At 42.4% G+C, this 24,174-nt stretch overlaps 1 protein-coding gene across 3 annotated transcripts in view; it reads right to left on the reverse strand.

Annotated features, from left to right (window-relative positions):
• Window positions 1–5,116: 5,116 nt before the first annotated feature.
• Window positions 5,117–24,174, reverse strand: part of NAB1 (NGFI-A binding protein 1) — a 50,251-nt gene continuing 31,193 nt past the window's right edge. For 2 of the 3 annotated variants that reach the window (XM_044427086.1, XM_044427087.1), the window contains exons 5-8: window positions 13,164–13,280; window positions 7,619–7,760; window positions 6,884–7,033; window positions 5,117–5,633 (exon numbers count right to left, since the gene is read on the reverse strand). In XM_044427086.1, the coding sequence (XP_044283021.1) occupies window positions 5,542–5,633; window positions 6,884–7,033; window positions 7,619–7,760; window positions 13,164–13,280 (501 nt within the window). In that variant the 3' untranslated portion in view covers window positions 5,117–5,541. The remainder of the gene's footprint in view (window positions 5,634–6,883; window positions 7,034–7,618; window positions 7,761–13,163; window positions 13,281–24,174) is intronic. The other variant, XM_044427085.1, reaches the window with a different exon arrangement.

Below are 24,174 nucleotides of genomic sequence, written 5' to 3' on the forward strand. Positions count from 1 at the left end.
GGGTGAGTTGCCACTACCATCATGCATTTTGTAAAGCCTCCAGTGCCATGGGCAGCCTTCAGACTGGGAAAGTCTGTTGCCCGGAGCATGGAGATGATGAGAAAATTATGGAGGGCATGGTGAATAGATATGGTGGATGTGTGGTTGACACTCCGTGGGTTGACTAAAAACTGAAGATCTCTGTCCTTTCGTGGAACTGAAATATTTGGAGAAGAAATTGAGCTTTTTACTGTTGAGCTTTTGATTATTAAAAGCATGGTGATTCTACATCAGAGAACATGAGTACAGCAAGTAAAGCAGGAGACACTTGTTATGTTTAATTATGTTGTAAGCCATCCCGAGACATTAAGGACAGGGTAAAAATATTGTCAATGAATAAAATAAAAAATAAAAGGGAGGGCTACACTGAACCTGATGGACTGCCTGAGCAATGATATAAAGAAGCTGTGTGTTCCTGGCGATAGGTTCCCAAGCAGGCAGGAAAAATTTTGAAGCTGCTTGGATGAGAAAGCTGGTGATCAGGACAGTCTGTAAGAGGGAAAGGAACATATGAATTGGTTGGAGTACTTGTCCCATGCAAATTAGCTGTTGACTCAAATGAACGGTTTGAACTGTTGACAATTGAACAACAAATGAACTGTTGACTCTGCCAGTTAGCAGTGGTTTATCAATCCCATTCCCATCTTTCAATGGTGTTCTTATTTTATGGACTTTATCCCACAACTTATCTGTAGATGCACAAAAGAGACCCTCCACCCTTGATCTGGGTTCCTGGTGAAACTCTGCCATAGGAAACCAGGCACGTGTACCATAGCAGTTTGTATCAGGAAGTTGGGATACCATGTGAGTTGGTGGAACATGATTAGAAGATGCCTGCAGTTGTTCCATGTAATAAGGGGAGTCAGAGAGATGTTGCTGAAGGGTGTTTGCTTTTTGTTTGCATTCGTATTCACAATACTGTCAGGCAGAGGAGAGGTGTAGTGGCAGAGGCTGGTCTTCATAGGGTTAAGATGGAGATAAATCAGAGTAAGGCTGTTAACGGTCATCCAAAGACATATCACTGTGATGCTGGAAGCTTGGGAGATTGAAGGGATCTGGCTGTACCTGGGTAGCAGCTGCAAGGATCAATAAGGACATTCTCTGAACCATCCTGTGATAGCAACCTGATATGCTGATCATCATTAGGGGAATTATGGCCCTCTGTGAGTTGCCGCTTTTCCAGATGTCAGTAGTCAACATGTACCTTGAAAGGATGTTACCAATAATCATTGCATTCGGCAGGTGGTCTCTTCTCGTTCACTGGTCCCAGAGCGCAGGGATCAGCAGAGCACTGGGGGTGGGGGGTCGATTGCCTTGCCTGCCAGCACAAAGGGTCCAGTTTGATCTGGGCTGCCAGTTGCTCTCAAGTCGAGGCAAAGGCTGACAGCAGCTCAGGGGCAGATACGCCCAATAACGGACAACGGCCCCTTGCATGCTTTCCATGGGTGGGCTCTTTGTGATGAGAGATGATGCAGCTTTCTTGCAGATGGAGACAGTGGTGTGAAGAAAGGCAGCTGCGTCCACCTACTGGAGTGTCTGTGGGCAGGAAGACATGCCATGCTATTTCTTCTGCCCTGTGAAAGGAAGGCCTGGCAGTGAGGGCAGAAATCCCTCCTCTGTTCCTGTGCTAGGGAAGACAGCAAGAGTCCTGTTCCATTAAGGGGATTGCACTGGGCACCTATTTTAATGAAAGCCTTGAAGGCCATGTACTCAAAGGAGCAGAGTGTACAGGGGGAAGAAAACTCAGAAAGTAGGAAAGGAAAATGAACTCTGACAGTGTCTCTAGAGGACAAGGACACAGTTCATTTATGTAATGCTACGAGGTGGAGATGGTGCTAAGTGTTACTAGTTGGTATGGCAGATATGAAGGAGCAGAGGTAGGCAAGAGCCATACCTAAAACATCTGCAGAGGGTGGGGCTTCCATCTAAATTCACTTCAGCTCTGGGATGTTCCAAGTGTTGTGTGTGCGCAGAACGCATGTATGTGAGTCACTGAAACTACAAAGAGTCTATATTGTTGCCGTGTTCCTACTCGCTCCAGTGCACGAGTGAGATCCACTGCCAGGACAAGGAGGACTTACCTCTTGGCAAGGTAACGCTGTGAACAGTCATTTCCAGATTGACAGTTCAGTGCCAATCTCTTCTGCCTTTACTTACACCCCTCCCTCCCTTCCTTGCAAGGAGCCCACTGCATTGGGCTGAGTGATCAGAAGCATGGATTATGTCTTGCCAAGTGTCTGCAAGCACAATTCTGAAGGAAACAAGACAGGGAATATTGCTTTGCTAGTAATTTGGTTTTCTATAATTAATTCTTTAATTATTTGTATAATGAAATTCTTTAATTCAAGCAAATTTGGCATTTCTACTAGCTATATGTGTAAATCTGTGTTTATGAACCTAGAATCAAGCTCAAAGTGTTTCTCCCTATCCTTTGCTGGGTTAGTGCTATTAGGAAATGATTCCTTTCTCAGAAGCAACACAGGGCAAGAAATATTGTAGAGAACATGTGCTTTCTAATATGGGAATTCTTGACTGGTGAATGGATCATTTTTCAAAGTGGCATTCATAAGAGGACTACTAGACGAAATGAAACTGGCCTTGCTTAGTGAAAAGTTTGCATGGTTCTATGTCACAGAATTAGTTCTGCTGTTTCCTTTTATTTTACAGTAAAACAAGGAAAAAACTCCTTTGTGAAGGTGACTTTTATTTTGTGACCAACAAGGCACACAAATGCAGACAAACAAGAATACAAATGCAGACAAACAAGTATCACACTTTGGTCAAAATAACCTTGCTGTGGCTAACAGCTAGGCATCCTTAAAACCTCTTCCCAAAAACCTGTAGATAAGACATTTGAGATACTGCCATCAATCAGGAGCTCTCTCAAGTATTAGCATTCTAGAAGACGACACTCTCGCAACTGTGAGCTTAGCAAGGTCTGTTTCCTTGAAAGCCATGGTCCAACCTTGTGCCTTCTAGATGTCTTCGACTACAACTCTCATCACCACTGAGCCATGCTAGTTAGGGCTGATGGGCATTGCAGTCCAATGTATCTGGAAGGTTCCAGGCTGAGGAAGGCTGCTTTTGTACCTTTTCAGTTATACAGAAGAGTGTGTGATAAAGTCCAACACAGCTGTGCATGGCAGGTGAGGGAAACGGAAGTGGGGGGTTGTATGTATCCTCACTTCAAAATTTCCTTGCCTGTGCAAAGATGAATACACCGAGGAGCAGTCTAGGCTTTCACATCTAAGAGATAAATTTCTCCCATGCAGGGAGATTGTGAGGGAAGGATACTTTCAAATAATTGCTTTCTGAGGTGGAGCTCCACCTGGGTGGAGCACTCTTCCATGTGCCCTTCTGTTCTTATTTCTACATTAGTGTACATCTAGCAGACAAGGGATTTAAGAGTGTCTTTAGCTGCCTTGGCCTACTTTACTAGAAATAAAAAAGGCTGTGTAAGACATCCTGCAATCTAAAGGAAAAATTAAACATAAAACAACGCACCTACTTCTGGGGGCTGAAATGGTTAGCTGGACAGTAAAAACAAAACAAAAAAGTATCTCAATTCTTAAACATAGATGAGTCAGGTCATTTACAACTGAAAATAAAAAAATAGATTGTACTACAGATTTAAAATTTACACTACATTACATTGGCCTTTATAAAACAAAATGTTTTATCTGCTGGATAGTGATGTGCCCTGTAATTATTATCCCATCTTGTGAAAACACTCAGAAAGTAAGCAGTGCTGCCACTATCCTCTGGAAACTAGGAACCGTGCTTGTTTTGGTAGTTCACAAAACAATGTACAAGCCATTCACACAAAACATTCATCACTTCGTTTTGTTCCACTAAGCTGCAGGTTCAACTTATTTGAATACAATTTCTTCATCAATTCAATTCCACAAACAAGATTTTCCCACCTTAAAAAAAAAAAAGCACTCCCCCCCCCCAATAATATTAAAAGCATGTGCACTGGTGTTCCTATGCTATGAAGCCTTGCTCCACAAATCAAGTGATAACAGATATTAAACATGTTTTACGATGGATTTAGGCTGATATGATGGACATGTTACTTCACACTACACTGATGGTTTCAGCATGGTGCATGGAATGACTCAGTACTCACTATTACACAAAGCAAAATCTTCAGCTATGAAGAGCAATTCCCCATCCTGGCTGGGGATGATGGGAGCTGTAGCCCCAAACATTTGAAGGGTACCAGGCTGGGGCTGAACTCAAGGTGTTGAAACCCTGTTGAACCTCAGCAATGCGACCACAATCCTAAGTGATGCTGAGGAGAGGGGATGTAGGCAAACCCACATGTCACAATGATATTATGTATTAACATGCAGACACCACCGTGAGAGATCCCAAAGGTAAACACCAAGATGTCTCTTGCAAGCCAGTTTTTATATTACAGACAAAATGGGCACCCTTAAGAATCAACCATTCACAGAGAAGGAACCCTCTATCAAATAATGAGTACAACTGTTCATACATACAAAAGGAAGTGCATCAGTACACAGGATGCAGTATATGGTATACGAATAGTCAAGTGGATTAGTATTGCCGCTGCTCTCTACACACTGATCAGTACTATCGTCATCCTCTCATTTCTTTGCCAAGTCTTTGTCATTGTATTGGTTGTTCTAGAGCACATAACTGTCTGGCATTGCTTTTCTCCCTCTTCTGTTATCTGAGGCATTCCAACCTAAAAAATGAAAGATTCTAAGGAAAGTTCCAAATGTCACAATTTCGGCAGGAACTGCCCTGACAGTCTTAATCAGAAAGTCTGATGTCAGAATGTTTCTTTCTCTCCCACCAATCCCTAGATAATAGACATTACAATGTAAATAAATACATTATACATCATGAAATCTTTGAGAATGTTATCACCGTTAAGCATTAAAATGCCTGTTATAATACAGTCAGCTCATTCAAAATGCTATGTTCCTATAACATTTTATGTAATTGCTTATTTTTTGCTTCTAAAAAATAAACATTACAAACCTGCTGTTAAAGTGAGTTACACTCGATTCCCCCCCCCCACCCCACACTGTGTTCTGCCCCCTGCCCCAAAAGGAGGATTTTAAAAAATCAGACTCCTGTCCTGTCTACATTTAAAGTAGATGCTGAATCTTCAAGTAAAAATTATCGCAGTCACATCTACTGGACTTAACGCACATTCTGACACCTAAGGTTTTTCTTTCAAGTTATACAAATACATAATACATTCTTAAATAACAAGGACCCACAGTATTAGTTTGTGAACCCTTCCCATATTATGAAGCCATGTTTCATAATGTTTGCACCCATTTCTCATTACAGTTTCAGTTTCCAAAAGGACTTTTTGTATGTCAGTTCTTCAATATGACGGTTCCATTTCTTAGGCTTTGGCTATAAAATCTCTTATTTCAATGAGGCAACACTGGTTATTAAGGCTGGTTTTGTTTCTCATTCAAAACTTTCTTAAATAACTTATTTTCAACTGCAGTATGGCTATCTCGTATCTTCTGGCTCTGTCTTTATAACCTTCCTTTCGAGGCTATTGAAAGCAGAGTGAGGGAAATCTTTTAGGATACCAAGACCTTCTGGAAAAAAAACACAAACAAACAAACATAAAACCCAGATTATTTTTAACAGCTCAGGGCTTCTTTACCAGCAACTGGAGTCAGTGGAAAGAGCCTACAAAATCCTATACATACATGATCATTTTACTTAAAAGCAATCAGCTCAGCAAAACAACTATGCTATGCATATTACAGAGTAGACCTCTGGATCATGCATCATAACTACAGCTAGACAACTGTTTAGCTTAAACATACTTTGCAGTCATGAAGGCTATGACACACTCAGAGTAGGGATACTACATTTTGCAGGCCAAGAGTTCCAGCTTTTTGAAGACTGAGAGGCATGCCTCAGACCTTCAAATTGATTTAAGTTATTTAGATTTCATGTTACTGACTAGTTAAAAATTGGGTCCACCTGTACCTGCCTGATGGCAAATTTCAAAACATCATTTGAACCAAATGGCAAAAACATGATTCTCAAAAGTAGAACTCTTTTCCTTCCCCATTAAAAGTAATTCAACATGCTGCATCAAGCTTTTCACCGTTAAATGTCACTTTATCACATCCACATAAACTATGGCAGAACACAGGGCCTAACATTTAAAAAGTGGCAGGGTTGTTGCACTGTGCAGATTTATTTTCGTACATTAGAATTTTTTTTTTTTTTGCAGTCCTGGGGAGTCTACCAGCATATGCTACTGAACCATTTCTATATACAGAACCATCTCACAAGGGGGACTCATGAGATGTTCCGCTGTAGTAGCCAGCCAAGCACTCAGGCACATTGTTTACTGAATTCACATAAAAGGCTTGCTTAATTGCAATTTATTGCACAAGAAGTCCTTGGATTTAATGCAGATGTGGACCATTTATGGTCCACAACTTCCACTGTCCATGCTTTCTAGGGCTAATGAGAGTTGTGGACCTCCAGCTAGTTTGGCCTACATGTTGCCCAACCCACGATTCAAGGCTTTGAACTACTTCTCCACAATTACAGCAATTATGCACCGAAGCCCTGGTCTTGCAGGTTGGCTGGGTGATGCAAATGGGAATTTAAGAAGTGCTGTGCTGGATCAAGGTCCATCTAGTTCAGCATTCTGTTCACGCAACAGCCAGGCAGTTGCCCATGAAAAACCAGAGGAAGGCTCGCTCTCACACATGGCCCCGCTGCCCTGCTGGGGTTGTTGATGCAAGAGCTGACAGGTGGCTGCCTTGCATGAGCTTCTTTCACAGGACTGTGCACAATTATCCAAGGAAGGACACATCCTTACCTGTAGGCTGTGACTTTGCCTCAGTGCTGGCATACAGCCGGCTCAAGTCACTGCAGAGGGGTTTCACTACATGAGGCTCTCCTTCCAATGAAATGTGTGGCATGTGTCTATTTGGTAGACCTGCCATGCGTAGATTTAAGGGCCTTTCGCCTGGAAAATACAGATATTCCTTTGGTGATGTAAGTCATATTCATGTTAAAACAGACACAATCCCTGTATGTGCAAGGGAGGCAGGCCTGATTTAAGCAGCCTCAGAGCCACAAGAAGTTCTGTTCCCTTGTTTCTAAGGACACTACATAAAGTTGGTCTTCAGCAATGTTGTCTGGGTGGCTTCACTGGTTTCCAGACACACCTGTGATGGTGACTTGATCCAGCAGCCAGTGTGGGCATAATTCAATGCCAGCAAACCACCTGAATCACATGGGTGGAAAGAGAGAGTCTCCAAGCAAAGTAATGACCTCCACAGAAGAGGCAGTTCCACATCACTTAACATGTATTTTAAAATCAGACCACATTCTACTTCTCAAAGGACTTATTTCTCACAGTGAAATACCTACACAGCCTACAAACACCTCTCTTCTGTTGCTGTGATATTCTCCCTCTATGAAATCTGTTGCCATAGCAAATTTCATTTTGTTATGATTTAGAAAGGGCCACTACTACATCAACTTTATACCTATTAAGAACTGCAGAACAGATGTGTGATGGCAACTACATGCCTGGAAATTACGATACCTTGGCCATCACCATGATCTGACATCAAGCCATTAGGACTGTGTTCTTCTGAGCTTTGCCTGTAAAGACCTGTGGAAAGGCGTCTCTCCAAACCAGCTTGGTTGCAAAGGAACTCCATCTGCTTGGCCATCATCCTTTCAGGCTGAAATTAAAGCAAACACAGATTTAACCACATGTCCTAGTCTGTTTTCATCTTCTTTTCCTTTTGATATAACCCAAGAGCTGAAGCTATATTATTACTACTACATAAGTTATTTTGCACCAGCAAAATGCTAAGTGCAGTATGAGACACAGAAACGGCATGACCCTGACAAGACATATTAGAAAGTGCAGATGACCAAACCAATGAGGAAGGAAACGGACGACTAGTAGTGAAGGCAAAAACGCTACTAATGAACTCGGGCCAAAGAGAAATCAGTGTCTTGGCAAACATTAAGAATGAGCAAGTTTAACTATTCTCAAATAACCTTTTTAAATGTTAGAATAATAAATGCTGCTAGAATAAGATATCATTTCTAAATGCAACAGACATGTAGTTATTTTCAATTTTTAAAGAGTGCCCTTGAACAAAATTACCAGGGCTTCTTATAGAATAAAAAAATACAACAAGCAACACAGAAAAATGTGATGTCCGTATTTTAAAAACCCTCCACATTATGATAAAATGGACAGAGAATAAAACATAATGGCTGAAGCTACTTTGAAAGCTACAGCAAGATTTACACAGCTTGCATAAGTAAGGTCTTTTACCTGACACTAAAAGAACATTAATGCAGGTGCCAGAGAAATTTCCCTGGAGAGGGCACGCAGCAACCACAATGCACCAATGCAGAAATGGCTCTTTCATTTATAGCTGATTCAGTCTCCTACTGGGTGGGGGCACCTGAAAAAGGGCCTCAGGTGATCATCTCAAAGTCCAAGTAGGTACATGTGGAAAGAGATGATCATAAGCCATGAAGGATCTTGAAGGTCAAACCAGCACTGTTAAGAGTCAGGACTGCAGAAATAGACTGCAGGTCATTGAATATGACAAAATGCTGGTGTATTATGTTAGTAATGCCCGGTCCTAGTTAGCAACCCTGTTGTCATGTTGAATACCATGCAAAGTCTCTAAATACTGGAAGTCATCCAACAAAATAGGGCCAGACAGGACCCTGGATACCTTTACTGATTGATCTGCATGGATTGTAGTCTCTAAACAGTAACATCCCCCACTCCTCAAAGGTATCACAACATACTATGGAGAGTTCTACCACTCCTCCTAGGTCAGATTGCAAAAGACCCTGAAACTATTCAGAAAGGTTCCACTGGACAACTTTGTGTGGAGACCACGCTCATCGGAACTACTGCTCTGCCGTCACCACCATAGGGTAGGCTCAGTCAGACTTAGCTCAAGAATTTGCTCCATTTTTTCCTAGCTACCTCCCAACCTGCTTCAGTGCCAGCAGCTCAGGTGTACTTCAAGGAGCCAAAGGGTTTCCACGGAAGACAATGATTGTGGCAACTGGCTGAGTCATCTCTTCATTCCACAGAGTGACCAAGGTTTCAACAGAAGTGCCAGCCAATGCATTTCACAGAGCTCTCTGGAATCCAGCAGAATCCATTAGCTTCTGAGCACAGACCATCACAATAGATTATCCAACCCTACTCTGGGGTGGGGGGAGAAAAGCTGCCTTAAGTTTAAACCTCAGCAGGAAGTGATCCTACCATGATATGGGCACAGACGTACAATTCCCCACATGCAGCGCATTGCTCTTCTAATCATCTTGCACAGTAGACAAAATCAAATTAATGGTACATCCCATTCCCCTCCCTGCCTGCCTCTAACAATTCTTTGTTCTATTTTAGTTTGCCTTTATGTTGCTACATCTTTGCTTGCTCTACTGCTATAAAATAAAAACAAAATTAAGTAATAATTTAAAAACATGTATGTGTGTGTGTGGCAGGATAACAGCTTGGTGGATTATCACTCTTAATTTGAATCAATACAAAGCCTCAATGAAGAACCTGGGTACTCTTGGTTTACACACGTGTACAGCCTTTCCATTAAAATTGGAATCGGGGCTAAACTGGTTGTGGACACATCCTCACAGCACTGACTGAATGGCCCTTTTGTCAATTATGAAGCCACCCCGAACCCCGGCCTCCATTCACAGCAGTGTTTTTGCATAGCATGGATTGGCTGGCACTTGGGATAGTCACAAACCACAACAGAACTTGCTCTCTAGAGCCCGGCTTTTAAGCTTCCTTGGCTTACACAAGGATATATTCAGAATGACTTTACCAATAAACAATTTTCCTTTCAAACAGCGTGAATATTTCCAGACCAAATAAAGCAGAGACATGCTAAATAATCAATTTAATTCAATGTGAAAAACTCATCAGAATGCTCCAAGCAGTTATTAAAGGAGGGGTTTACTACATATGAATAATACAATTGATAGCATTCCTAAAGCAATAGAGTTTGTTGAATTAAAACACTTTGAAATATATATACACACTAACATATTTCAAGAGCAACATGAACATCTGCTCCCCCCACCCAAAAAAAAACCTGTAAAAAATTATGCCAAGATTTCACTCAAGCTTTATTTTTGGAAATTGCAATATCCAGGGTTTAAAGAACAAAACAATCCTCCCAATCTGCTATTCTGAAAGGTGTAGGTTGACAGTATATTTGGGGAATAATAGTGTGCAAAATTTGCCTCATAAAACAAACAAGGTCTTATATACTACAAAAGAAAAAGATAATTAAAACAGGTTAGCAACCTGCTAGGGGACAGAATAAATTATTAATGCCAAAAAGAATTTTAAACTCTGAATGTGATATTTTTAATTACTGTGATAGATCATCATTTGAGAAAGAAAAGCATGTGGGGGAGAGAGTGATTTTTCCCTGTTTAAATGAGACATACAGTATGTGAAGAAGTTTGGCTAGAAAACTGTTCGGGTTGGAGGTAAATTTCCTGTTCCTCAGGACCACCTAAATGCCAAAAATGGAGGCAATAGCCTTTACAAAGCAAAAGCAAAACCTTCCTATCCCCTCCAGCTCCAGCGCGGGTTTTTAACCCTTGCTCAGCCCTATAAACAAAATTAGATTGGCCTCATAATATAATGCATGAAAATAACCAACACTGTTGTAAATTCCTGCATCAAACAGGCAACCCAGGTGGGAAATCAGGATTAGACTACCCTGCAATTCCAGTTCCCGTTCTTTTGCCGTATGTGTGAAACGACCCTCATTGCCATGTCAGTTTGTATATCCAGCTTTCTTTCTCCAAGATTCTGCCCACTTTAAATTGCACAGTGACAAAGGGTGGATCCCAGGACTAGTAAGGGCAGCAATGGAAGAGCTTTAAACACATGCTGTAAAGTGAGCTTTCACAGAGCTTATTTGTTCTACTGGATGAACACCCACCCCCTCTCAAATTTAAGATTCCCAGTCGCCTACGCTGCATGAAGGTAAAGCTGCAACAACATTGCCTATGAGGTAACGCCCACATTAGGTCAAGATGACCTCCCAAATTGCAGGCAGCAAAAAGCATTTGTCATGGTTCTTCTGCACAGAAAGATATATTCCAAATTATACCTTTTCTGACAACATGCAACCCATTTATTTTGTATTTTACATCCCAGTCTTCAACCCTAAAGGGCTTCAAAGAGTACCTAACAAATCAAATTTAGTTTGGAATGTGCACAATGCATATGTGGCAGCATCTGAAGGACAGCATTATTGTCTGACTCCAACTTTGCATATGCCACTCAAATCCAAACGAGCCCTATAGGCTGGAGTGCTTGCTTTGCATATATAAGGTAATCTTTACAGTTAAAGCACAATTTCAGTTTAATACACCATGGTTTAATAATGCAGAACTAGCATTATGCCCACACATGGCCTCCACCCCTGCTGTCATGCCAGAGTTAAGACTTCGTGGTTTTTTCAGTCTGAGATTAGTTTTCTCATTCAGATGCAATGAGAACATACAGTTTAACAAAGCCGAGCAGCTCTGCATTGCTGGTGCTTGAAGAAAGAGAAGAAGGATGTGAGCACAATACCATTTCTTGCATTAATAAACCATGGTTGACTGGGCGGTTACACCTGAACTGGTCCAAAGACGCGGAGGTAGATGGACTGAAAGACCTCTTCCTGAGACCCCGGGAAGATAGTCAAGACAGACAATGCCGGTCAAGCTTAAGAATGCTGTGCTAGATGCACCTAGTAATATGAATAATTATCTACCTCCATGTAAGAAAACTTCCTATTTTCATATAGCTGTTTATTGTGAAAAAGTATTAGCTTTTTTACAGTTCAAACAGTCTATCCTGCATTCAAGACAGTAAAGGGCTCCTTTCTAGCAGGTTTGGTACCCAAGCCACAATGCTTCTCTTCCCCTTCAATGCAATTCTGTGCCACTCTAAGCCTTGTGGCGCAATTCTGTGTATGATGTTGTTGTTGCTGCCGCCACTGCTGCTGCTATTTTCAATTCCATCTAATAGTTGAAACTCTGAGTAAGTCCCATTGAACAGAGCAGGGTTTCTGAGTAGCTACGCACAGGACTAAACTGCTTGTCCCTTACTTTACACTGTGCCTCCACACAAGTTCAGGCATATCCAACTATGGAGGCTGGTAGGATCATCATACGCTTTCCCCATCTCCACATTTGATCTGCAAGAGCGGGAACAGCAAGTGGCTCAGGCACTAAGCAGTCGACTCCAGAATTTCTCTCCCACTGAGGCAAGGTGCTCTCCGTGCCTTGTCCACCAAGCACCTTAGTGGCACATCCTAGCCTTCTTCTCTAGCATATTGCTAGAGCAGCAAAACAGAACATTCACCATGGCAAGCAAGTGGGAAGGAGGCAAGGAGAATTCTGGACCGTTGTTCATTTCATAACATGAGAAAAGGCACTATGAAACAAAACAAGAGTTTTGGAGGTTTGAATCTAATAGTATCTGAATGCTTGAGTCTAGTTTAAAGAAATGGTTGGTGCTGCTAATACTATTTCTATAAAATTAGTCCAAAACGAAATGTACCAGATCCAAATCTAATTTTTAAAAAAGCAATTATTAAAACTTTGGGGTTCTTTACATGAAAATTAAGCAGTACTTCATTCATCATTTACTAAGTCTCAGTGAAATGCCAAACACCATACTGATTCCACAATTTTTTTAAAAAAGCTTCTCTTGCTTTCTCTGATGAAGGCAGAACTCTAATACTTTCTATTTTCTCTCCTCCATACTTTGCAAATGTAATGTGACAAGAGAGATCTGCCACTGAAAAATTCCACTTCCTCCAGTCACTATATTAAATTATTTTCTTCACAGTTAAAGTCTCCATTTTTCTACTGTGAGTAAAGGGAAAGCTGCAGTCTTCCCCCACCCCCGTTAATAATCATTTTAATGAGTCATACACCTACATTAAAAGTGATACTATCACAGCCAGGTCACAAGAAGCTCTTAAATTGCAGGACTGGAAGAGAATGTTCTTTAAATATAGAAGTGTCATTTTCTATGTACTAACGGGACAAAGTCTACTGATGTTACTTACTTGTAAGCCAAGTGCGGCCAGATCTTCACATTTCCCTTTGGACAAAGCCTGTTGTAGTTTGGCTGAATCCTGCTGATAAAAACTCTGGACTGCATCTTGAAAATCAGGAAATCCATCCTGTGAACATGCAAGAGGGAAAAAAGGAACTGTAACTATCAGGATTTTTGAATTTATAGGGCTGGTTTTTTTCATGATTTACATAATCAGCACAGCTAAAGGGGAGAAAAAAGATTTATTTTTTCAAGAAATTAAGTTCTGAATTTAAGCAGTTATAGAGCAAGAATAGGTTTTCTTAATGACAAAAAAATCTTGCTTTGAGCAGGTGGTTCTAGTGGTAGTTACAGTGCTGAATATTCCAAAGTTCTTCCTTTTGCAAGTTAAGACATTAGAACTAATATAATGTAGGAAAGTACATATCCTAATCACTGAACAATTTTCAAAAATAGCCATGCTTTTTATTTGATGATGTAAGCACCAAAAGGTACAACAAAATCAAAGGATAACTACATAACATAGAACATATCATTATTTCATTATCTGAATGCCAAATAAACAGCACTGAAAAGCCATTTCTGAGGGCTAATGCACTCCAAAATGTGGCTTGGAACGGTCAGGGAAAGCAAATTGGAAATGAATAATAAATAATTACACTTGGCCTGTTTCTCACTTTTCCAGGTATAGTTGCCTGCAAAATCTTGATTACTATAAGGACAATTTAAGAAGGCTCGATTTAGATATGCAGTCAGCCTAAAAGGTCAGTTTCACAAAATATAAATGATTTTCAGGAGAGAAGATATGGTAGTATACCAGTAGTTCAAATGTCCAACCATGAAGCCCATTAGATTAAATTGTAAATCAACAAATGTCTCCTCCTAGCTGATGTCTGAGAATTGTTGCAAAGTTAAAATTAGATAGGATAATCCTTGTGTATGTTGTTCTAATCTCTTAGGAGAAAGACTGGAATGGATGAACTATGTGCTATACAGTACAGGAGAAATAGTGGCTGGACACACAAAGAAGCTAAAAAAGCAGTGAACATAACCAAAAGCAAACCAAACTTTTCTAAGCTCCTGAACCTAAAGAAGGGCCTTTGCAACAACAGGCCTGCACACAGCTGTACTGAGTTGCATATACCCGCTTCTTAGAATCAAAATCAAACATTAATCTCAAGTGATTGAATCAGACAGACTAGCAAGCTATGTGGTATTGAGCTTCTGGTAATGGAGCTGCTGACAATTGGTAGAGATGATGTGAAGATACAGAATGTTCCCAGCTGGGAACAGAACTACCAGGCTATGCCCACACCACCTTTTGTGAATAAAGTCGGAATGGGATTAAAATACTTATGGAAAGGAGCAGCTCTATACAACTGGAAAGAGGTTGTGAGAGGTAGGAAGATTAAAGGGAAGAGAGCCTGGATGCATGGCAATTTAAACAACACTTGCAGAATAAGTCATGCATCCAGAAACAGGATCCCAGAACCTCTATTACTGGAAGGCCCAGAATTTGTTGGTGTGCATACAATGTATAAAAAAACAGCATCATTATCTGATGGCACCAAGGAGCTATCAAAACTACTCTGGGACAAAGTTGGGCAGCAGAACTAATCAGGATTTCAGTATTTTAAAAAAATTCCAAATGTGAACATCCCCATGAGCACTTTTATATCCATTATTACAAAATGGAAGGAAGGTGATTCAGCTGAGACTCTGCCTAAAGAATGCTGTCCACCAACCCCCAGTGACTGGGTGAGGAGGCCATTAGATAGAAAAGCAATCAAAAGACCAACAGTAACTCTGACGGAGCTGGAGAAATCTGAAGTTGAGATCAAAGAAATCACCCAAAGGACAACTACTGCCCGGATGCTCCACAGAGCTGTGCTTCATGGACAAATGGTACAGAAGAAAGCCATGGCTGAAACAAACCCATATCAAAACCCATTTGAAATTTGCAAGAAGCCATGAGGGTGCCACAACAAACATGTGGAAAAGGGTTGTCTGGTCTAATGGGACTCAGCTTTCTATATTCTCAAAACGTTCACTGAAGGGAGACCATTTGTTTTGTTCTGTACACTGCATTTACCCCTCCCAGGAGTTCAACCCCATTGCTTAGCTAAGAAATTTTTTGGATGCTCTTTGGCCATTCAGTCCCTATCGGTGAACCATATACATCACTCTGACCTTCTTAGAAATATGAGCTAAAAATGAAATTCATAAATTGAATGTTCTGGCCTTGCACAAATGGCTATTTGTGGCCATTGCCCTGATAACACCATCTCCATGGTGAAGCAAGATGGTGGCAGTGTATGTTGTGGGGATGCTTTTCTAGACAGGATTGAGGGCAAGATGGATGGGAGTGAATAAAGGACAATTCTAGAGGAAAACCTATTTCAGTCTGCAAAGGATGTGGGGCGGGGGGAAGGTTCACTTTCCATCAGGATGATGGCCCTAAACAAGTGGTCAGAGTAATCCTGAAGTGGTTAAGACACCTAAATATCTTTGAATGGCCCAGTCCTATTGAAAATCTGTAGTAGGACTCGATCACAGTCCCATTCAACCTGATGGAATTGCAGTGGTTCTGTCAAGAAGAATGGGCAAATATTATCCAAGAAAACTCACAGTGACAATTGCTACTAAATGTGTTTCTACTGAGTACTGACTTGGGGTTGCGGGGAGGTACTTAGGCCCATTTGTTCTTGTTTATTTAACTTTTGTGCCATAGTTTAACAACATTAAACTATGTTGCGGCCTCACTGCGTTGAGTATCCTGGGTACATCAAGTGGTGACAAAGGAAATTAAATCTATTTCAATGCCAGGATGTAATGCAACAAAATGTGGCAACATCAAGGGACGGGGGGGGGGGGGGATACTTGTATGTACACTGTCAAGGGGAAGTGATGCTTGGGGAAAAACAAAATGGAAGACTGTGCTAGAACTAATCCCTGACAGGGCTGCTGCACCTTTAAGATTAGCACAGAAATGGGGATGTATTCAGTTGTACTGTCACTTAATTCAATTTGTGATTCTGCTATTAACTGTGGTGCTGTGACCCAGCAACTCTAGGTGGAGGGCCAAGAAATAAATGGTGTCAAGGGCAAAGAAATAAAAAAGCAAGTAATTTCCTTGACTAAAAGTTTCTAGTTGGAACTTTAAACTATCTGCAGCAGAACTTTACTCTGAAAGCCTTATATCAAAATTGTGTGATAAGGAGGGGAAATGCATTAAAAAGAGAATTAGGGTGAGATTTTTCATAGCCTCAAAGCCCACAATTGTATATGGATTGCTCTAGAATGTGGAATACACAAAGCTCCCCCGCCTCCATTCAGCTAAACCATTCCAGCCAGTCATTGGTCTTCACCACCTTGGCTTGTCAGTTTCTGCATTTCTTCTGCCCCAAATACATCACATAACATGCTGCTCCATTAAACTGTCCAAGCAGCAGCCACTTAGGAAAAAGGGTAAAAAGCAAGTGCAAAACTGCTGGAGTTGAACAAACCATGATGGAAAAGTTATTCAGCAGGAGCAACGTACAAACCATATTTAGTCAATGTGAAGTTCTCCCTGGCTTCCAGCCCTCACAAAGCCTGCAGAGGTGGAACTGTATGGAAGCTAAGTGGATTCTGCTACAGTGTCCAGGGAAGAAGTTACGGAATGGCTGTATGTTCCTTCTCCTGGCATTACGCCATCTTGGTGTCTTGAAGCAAACACCTTGGCTTAACACTCAGGAAGGCAAATGCTGGAGGTCTAACTGTAAGCTCGATTATCATTATATTGCATTTATTTTCTGCCCAAGGCAGCTTAACGTAGCCCTATTTGTCCTCACCACCACCACCTTGTGTGGTAGGCTAGGCTGAGAGGGAGCAACTGGCCAGTCACCCAGTGGGCTTCATAGCTGAGTGGGGACTAGATCCGGGGATTCGCCAAGTATCAAGCCCAACACTCTAACCACAATCCTTCACTGGACAGCAGGATATATAGGCAAGCAATGCTAAGCAAGCATTCCTTTCACCCCGCTGCTGCTCAGTCGGCTGTCAACACACACACACACACACACACACACACACGGTGCTTCTTTCCAACTTGGCTGTTCTTAAAGTGCTTTCTTAGAGCAGATGTTCCCAATCCCACTGGCGCATTTCTTCCCTTCCACCGACACGGCTCCTACACGAGCACCAGATTGCATTGCTTCTGTTCCTTTGATCTTCAGCGCAAGAAAGCAATCCCACGCCCTTGCTCTCTTTCAACCCTGCTTGGCAGTGGTGTGGGCGAGCACAGACCCTCTTTTTCCTCTCCTCCCTCTCCCCTAGCCCTACCTCGTTCTGACATAAAAGCAGAGCCTCCTTCCTCCACCCCCCTCCAATTTCCCCTCTACGTCTCTCATACTCCCACTGTGCCTTTCAAGCTTCGCAGTCTGCATCAGCCTTCCCTCCACCTCTGCGAGAGCTGCCAGTCATTTTCGTGATACCTTTGTACTGCCAGTCCACAGGAGGGCAAGACGGCAAAGTTTCCTGCCCACAAACACCCCACGCACTTGCACACTTCTTCCTCTTGGCTGTCAACACTATCTTTAGGAAGGAAACCTCTTTACACGCAGCTAAGTTCGTAATGCCCCTGAGCGGGGGTGCCTCCTGCGGCCTCCTATGACCGCTCTGGCTTCTTGCAGCCTCCGCCAAGAGACTCACAGCATGGGGTGGCACTGGGGGCCCTGGCTCCGAGGTGACAGCAAAGGGGACCCTCACACCAAGTCCACAGTCAACCCCTCCATGGAACAAAGCAGCTGCTTGTGGGGAGGGTGGCCACTTTTGCCGATAACATCACCGGGTTGCTGCTGTTCTATTGGTTTGAAATGCATTCAGGGACTGCACAGCGGCTCATTAATAATCGCTCCCTAATCTGAGTCCAAGACTAGTTCACTGCATTCCTTCTCCACCCACTCTGCTCCCACAGATTGCCATTTTACTGGATTTCCACCCCTCCTCTCCCTGCAAGCTTTCCTCCCACAGCTAAGCCCACCCCTTCCATCAACAAAGGGGAGGTCACACGGGGTGGGGGAAGCAAGCGCTTTCACAGGTAACTGGATGTACTATTTGTGACTCCCTCCCCCAGCCCCGTTCAAATCGCTGAAGCAAAACATGCAGCTCCTGCAGAGGCCAGCTGGAACTAGGCGGTCTGTAGGTTTGCCCACACAATTCTGCTAAGGTACCTCCACCTTCATATGAAAACCCCCCACTCTCCTCTTATTATAGAGGAAAATCATTTCACATTATGCTTAAGGCAATCATTTCCATCTGTGAAAAAGAGAGCTTAAATGCCTGAAAAGATCAAAATGGCAGTGTTTTACACCCGCTGATGTGGAAGGGTAGAGGGCTGTTGTGGAAATCAGCCACCAACATTCTTGATTCCTGTCTTTTCTTGAGTAAAATAAATGTTAAAGGAAAACTCAAGAGATTAAGGAGCCATGGTTCTACCTACAGTCATTTACTCGTGCTTCAAGTGCTTTCAAGACGTTAACATTTGGAAAACACTGACCAAAGAATGGAAAATATGTTCCTAGTCCTGTTTGTAAAAACCAGTATCAGACAGACTGAGGTTTCCTATGTTGCCAGGCCTCAGTGTTCTGTTTTCAGCAAAAGCACATTTGTTTCAGCCACTATCACCATCAGGGCTCAGAGGGCAGCCTCTGGAGAATTACTCTTGCAGTGAGTAACTTCTGCGTTTCTCTTGACCTATTATACACCTCTTCGTCCTCTCTCCTTTACTTACCCAGGGCAGACAAGATTTTCAAGCAAAGATACATGAAAGTTCCATTACAGCAGGTTATCAGATAGACAAGACAAAAGAACAACCATCTTAAAAAACAAAACACAACATTTTCCTTGAATAAGCAGGTTGTGTAAAACAACCTAGCACTGAAAATCTATGGATGGAGCCATAAAGATATAGAGGCCTATGAGGAACTTTGGGTGCAATCCTATACTTTATTAGACAGAGAAACATCTCCCATCTCCCAGCACTCTGGTTACAAAAAGTTGTTCTTGAGAAAGTGGAAATCCATCTTTAAGTTGAATTTGTACGTAAGTCAGATCACGTATAGCTGGTCCTCCACATTCATGGAGATTAGGGGTGCAGGAGTCCAGCGAAAGTAGACAAACTGAGAATATCTGTAGCCTGCACTCTGCCTAAATTCACCAGTGCCTCCTCTCTGCAGCAAGGAAATGCTGGAGATTTCCCTCTCTGGATGTGCAGGGCAGGAAGACCTGCTTTGGAGGCTTCCTCCTCTCCCCTCTTGCTTCCTCTCTCTATCGTGATGATCATTTGCCACAGTAATTTTTTAAAAATTAATAGTCTGTATGGCAATTTGTTTCTAAGCATGGGCTGTTTGTAACTTGAATGTTCAAAACTTGGGGACTGCCTGTATAGGACATTTTTCCATCTAACTTGAACAGGATGGTGCCCCCATTTGTTCAGGGTGTTTTCAGACAGAGGCTTTCCTGCAGGAGGAGGTAGTTGTTTTCTTAAAACCAAAACAAACAAAAATTACATTGTAATCTACCCTCCACCTAGTTTTCTCCATTTTATTACTGCATTATCCATCCACGACAGGATGTAACACCAGCTACTTTTTTGGCACCTTCTCTTTGCTACCTTTTCACATCCCCTCCAACGGAAATTTCCTCCCCTCTCTTCTTTCTCCCTTAGTGGGCACGCACACAGCTGAACCTAGTTCACCTCAAAATGGTGCTGTATTCTTTATTCCTCTGAAGAGGAGGTATTTCCAAGGTCAGTTTTTATCATGCAATTGGCCTCTGCCTCATTTACAAAATTGTATCGGGTGTGGGGCTGCTCCAGCCAACATTTTCTATTTTTCTTCCCACGAAGACAGAAAAAGCTGCACAACGCTCTTTTGATTAGTAGTGCTGGGAGCTATGTCCCTCTGGAAGCACCCTGGAATGACATATCATAAAACAGCCACCCACAAAAAATATCCATTCATGTTACTGAGGCTCCAGGGGAAAAGCAGAAAGGGCTTAATTTGAAATAAAAATATCAGCACATGAATGATGAAATGATGGCTTGCTTATAGTTCACCATGCAAAAATAATGCAGTTGTTAGTACTCCTTAAACTTAACTTGTTTTCCATGTAATCCGAAAAAATGGGAGAAAGCATGAGAGGAGTACACGACAATGTCAGCATCACACGGGGATCCCACAACCTCTCATTCCCTCTTCTGACTATTACCTGGTACACAAGCCATCTAGGGAGGGTTACACACACATGTACTGGCATGATCTCATGGGTAAATGCATGCTCACTCACATGTGTCTATGCAGCTGTTTGAGTGTGCGTGCGTGCGTGCGTGTGTGTGTGTGTGTGTGTGAGATGAAGCTGAAGTGTGCTTCTTGAGTAGGATGTGCTGATGCCGGGAAGTCCAACTTGTTTAAGCTCAACAGTCTTCCTGCCAACTTCTCATCCTGTGATTGGAAGCAGGCCGAGTCAGATTTTTTCACTTGCGTACTTCTTTCCTTTAAGAGGGGCTACAGTTTCGGCATCCAAAACACACATGCACACACACAACCACGAGGGACATTTGTACAAATCATTCCACCAGCCCGAATCACAGTAAGTTGTGCATTTTGCACAAATCAACATCTGAAAAGCACGTGGTGCTAATGTGGGTTGAGTAAATCTGGCCAATTTGTGAAAATCAGCACTGGAAAAGCACATGGTCCTTGTGCAATGAAATCACATGGGGATCATGCGCTTTTCAGGTGCCAATTTGCGCAAACTGGGCAATATTATGCAGATTTCCCCAGCATTTTTAAAATAGTGGCCCATCTTAGAACTGTGAGCAGGCTCAATTCTCACCATAGCACATTAATGCCAGTGTGAGGTGGTCAAACCAGAATCCAGGGGACTGAATTGATAGAATCCATCTGATTTTCACTGCCCTATCAGAGTCCTCACACACCCCTCGTACTGGAATTGTGGGGCTGTGTCTTGACGGAGATTTTGGAAAGGCAATTGGGAATTGCCCCATATTCTGGGATGGTGTGGATGAGTGTTATGGTCTTGCCATGTGGGGGCAGGTGATATGGGAGGCCTTCTTGGAGGAGATCTTGCAAGAGAAAATGGGAAATTTATTTATTTATTTTAATTTTATTTTTCAATTTATATCCTGCCTTTCTCCCACAAAGGGCTCAAGGCAGCTTACATCTCCTCCTCCATCTCATCCCCACAACAACAACCCTGTGAGGTAGGTTGGGCTGAGAGTCTGGGACTGGCCCAAAGTCACCCAGTTGGCTCCATGGCTGAGCGGAGACTAGAACCCAGATCATCTGAGTCCCAGTCCCATGCTCTTAACCACTACACCACACTGGCTCTCCAGTGTGGTGTAGTGGTTAAGAGTTGTTATTAGCAGTGAGTGGAGGAAGCATACATTCACACATATAATCTCTGTTTTACTTTCAGGTTTCATTGGTCAGGCTATATCTGCCAGTGACCTGTGCTTCTTACTTGGTACTGAATGCATTTTCCCCTTAAGGTGGTGGCCTAGAGATGCCACAGGTATGGGTGTTCCTTCGCATACAGCATGTAGTCTGGCTCTGATGAGTTTTTGCAGTACACCAGCTTTCTACCTGAATCTTTGGTCTAAATTTTTCAGGCTGATCATGACTGCATCTGTGGATGTAAACCTGAGTGTAAGCTACCTTGGGCTGGCCACAAATAAAGTAAGTACCGGTCCCTTCCAGTTCAGTTACTCTATAATGCACATACCCTTAGAAAATAAGAACAGCCAATGCAATCAGTTGGTTATGGAAGGAACCCAGGAGACCCCTACTTTGTTCAATGAATGATTTGTTCAATGAACGAACGAACAAATGCTCTGCATTATTACCACTGATGCTGCTATCAATGATCAGAAGAAACTGCATTATATTACTTTAGATAACTGACTGGCACAGACCTTTTGAACTAGATTTGATAAGGATTATATCCACACACAAAACAAATTATCTGGTACTTAGCTATAGCCCTTCCCAAAGTTTACCTCTAAATACACTTTCATGAGAAGCTTTAGCTATGGGTGGTATAGAAATGTAATAGATGAGGAGGAGGGGGGAGGAAGGGGGAGTGTACCTAACAAAAATACTCAGAGAGGGAGATTATCATCATCATAATGCATTTCCTGCCTTTTTCCTTTTGTGAAGAACCCAAGGCAGCTTACACAGCTTCAGTTTATTCTTACAACAACCCTGTGGGGTAGGTTGGGCTGAGAGTCAGTGGCTGGCCCGAAGTCACCCCAGTGTGCTCCATGGCTGAGCGGGGACTAGAACCCGATTTACCAAGTTGCTAGCTCCACACTCTTAACTATCATGGCACACTGGCTTTCTTGATCTGGTGTGTGTGTGTGTGTGTGTCTAAGTATAAAAAAATAACCCTGGCAGAGGAACTACGTGTATTGAGGGAGAGAAGTACTACTGATTCAGCACATGTATCCAGCTACCAGCCACTGGGACCCTGAAGAACTGAGAAATCCCCCTATGTCAGAATCAGGGCCTCAGCAACCCTGCAAGGGCCCGAAGAGCCAGGAACCCCTTGCAAGCAACAGCTGAGTAACAATTCTGCAGTGCAACTGGAGGGCCCGGAGATCAGCATATAAGATCACTGCTGCTCTTTGCCCCAGCAACATGAGATGTCCCTGTGACTCTCTTGTGCTCCGGCTCTCTTTTGCCTTGCCTGACCGCCTGTCCACCTACCTGCCTTGCTCCAGTCTGTCTGTGCTTCCATCCTTGTCCACAGTATTCCCAGGTACCTGCATCCATCTCCCCTGACCACACCTTGCTCTTGAATGTGACTGTCATTCCAGAGCTTGGCCTTGGACTGTGCTCTTGGACTGTGGTATCTTGGATTGTGTTTGCTTGGATCTATCATCTCCCTGGTTCTGACCCTGGTCTATTAAGCAAACACGACTTTGCTTCCCACCCCCTGAACCTGCTGCTGGCCTCCATCTTGCACCTGCACCCTGGTCCCGGCATTCCAACCTATGAAAAGCAACAGCACATCTAAATGAATCCTGCCAATACTAATTATATAAGGATACAGTCTGAAGGCATAGAGAGCATCCACCTGTGTTGAAGATAAGCAGATGTGGGACTGGCCTGGGCTTGGAAGGGAGACTACCTGGGAACTGCATGTAGCCACCTTGAGTCCCACACTGGGAGAGAGGTAGGGTGTAAATATAATAAATATTTATTATAGTTATTTAAATAAATACATATTTTAAATGATAAGCTGAAGTAATATACTTCTGGAACTGTTCAGATTTGGTAGAAATCACCATAGCAAATGCAAACAAGACATACTGGAAACCTATTTGTAACTGTTAAAAAACTGCAATATATATAAAAAAAACTGCAAAAAACTGCAGATAATTTTATTTTAGATACATGGCTATTTGGATTAGGGAGGTGATCACATTTGTATCCAAATATTTTGTAAAATGCAGTACTGAAACAGACCCATGAACATGAGACTGCATCAAAACAGTTATTTCCCTCAATGCACATGTGAAAGAAAGACAGAAAGAAAGAAAGGCCCTTTGCCAAATTTTCACTAGCTCTCTTAAAAATATGTAGGCTGCACTTTAATCTTTTCCTCCACTCTATCGTTCCATTTTTAGTTCAATAGGGAGAAACCAACTCTAAACAACCTAATTAAATCATGCCTTCCCTTGAAGGAAAAAAAAATACACACATCTGTTTATTTAAAGGAATTTATACACTGCCCATCAGAAAGTTGCCAAAGTGTTTTGCAAAGATAACAAGTAAAAGGACATTTTACTTTGCATTGCACAAAGGACATTTTGCATTCTAAAATGCTAGTTTAACTTGAAATGCATACGGAGAAGGGAGTCCAGCCAAAGGATGTACCCCAGACTTCCCTGTGGTAGCCCTCTGAGTATGGAATGATCTCCTCACTGAGGCTCTCTGGGCACCAACTTTACTATC

This window comes from Varanus komodoensis, unplaced genomic scaffold, assembly GCF_004798865.1.
Source record: "Varanus komodoensis strain SLA01 unplaced genomic scaffold, ASM479886v1 scaffold18_1, whole genome shotgun sequence".
Lineage (NCBI taxonomy): Eukaryota > Metazoa > Chordata > Lepidosauria > Squamata > Varanidae > Varanus > Varanus komodoensis.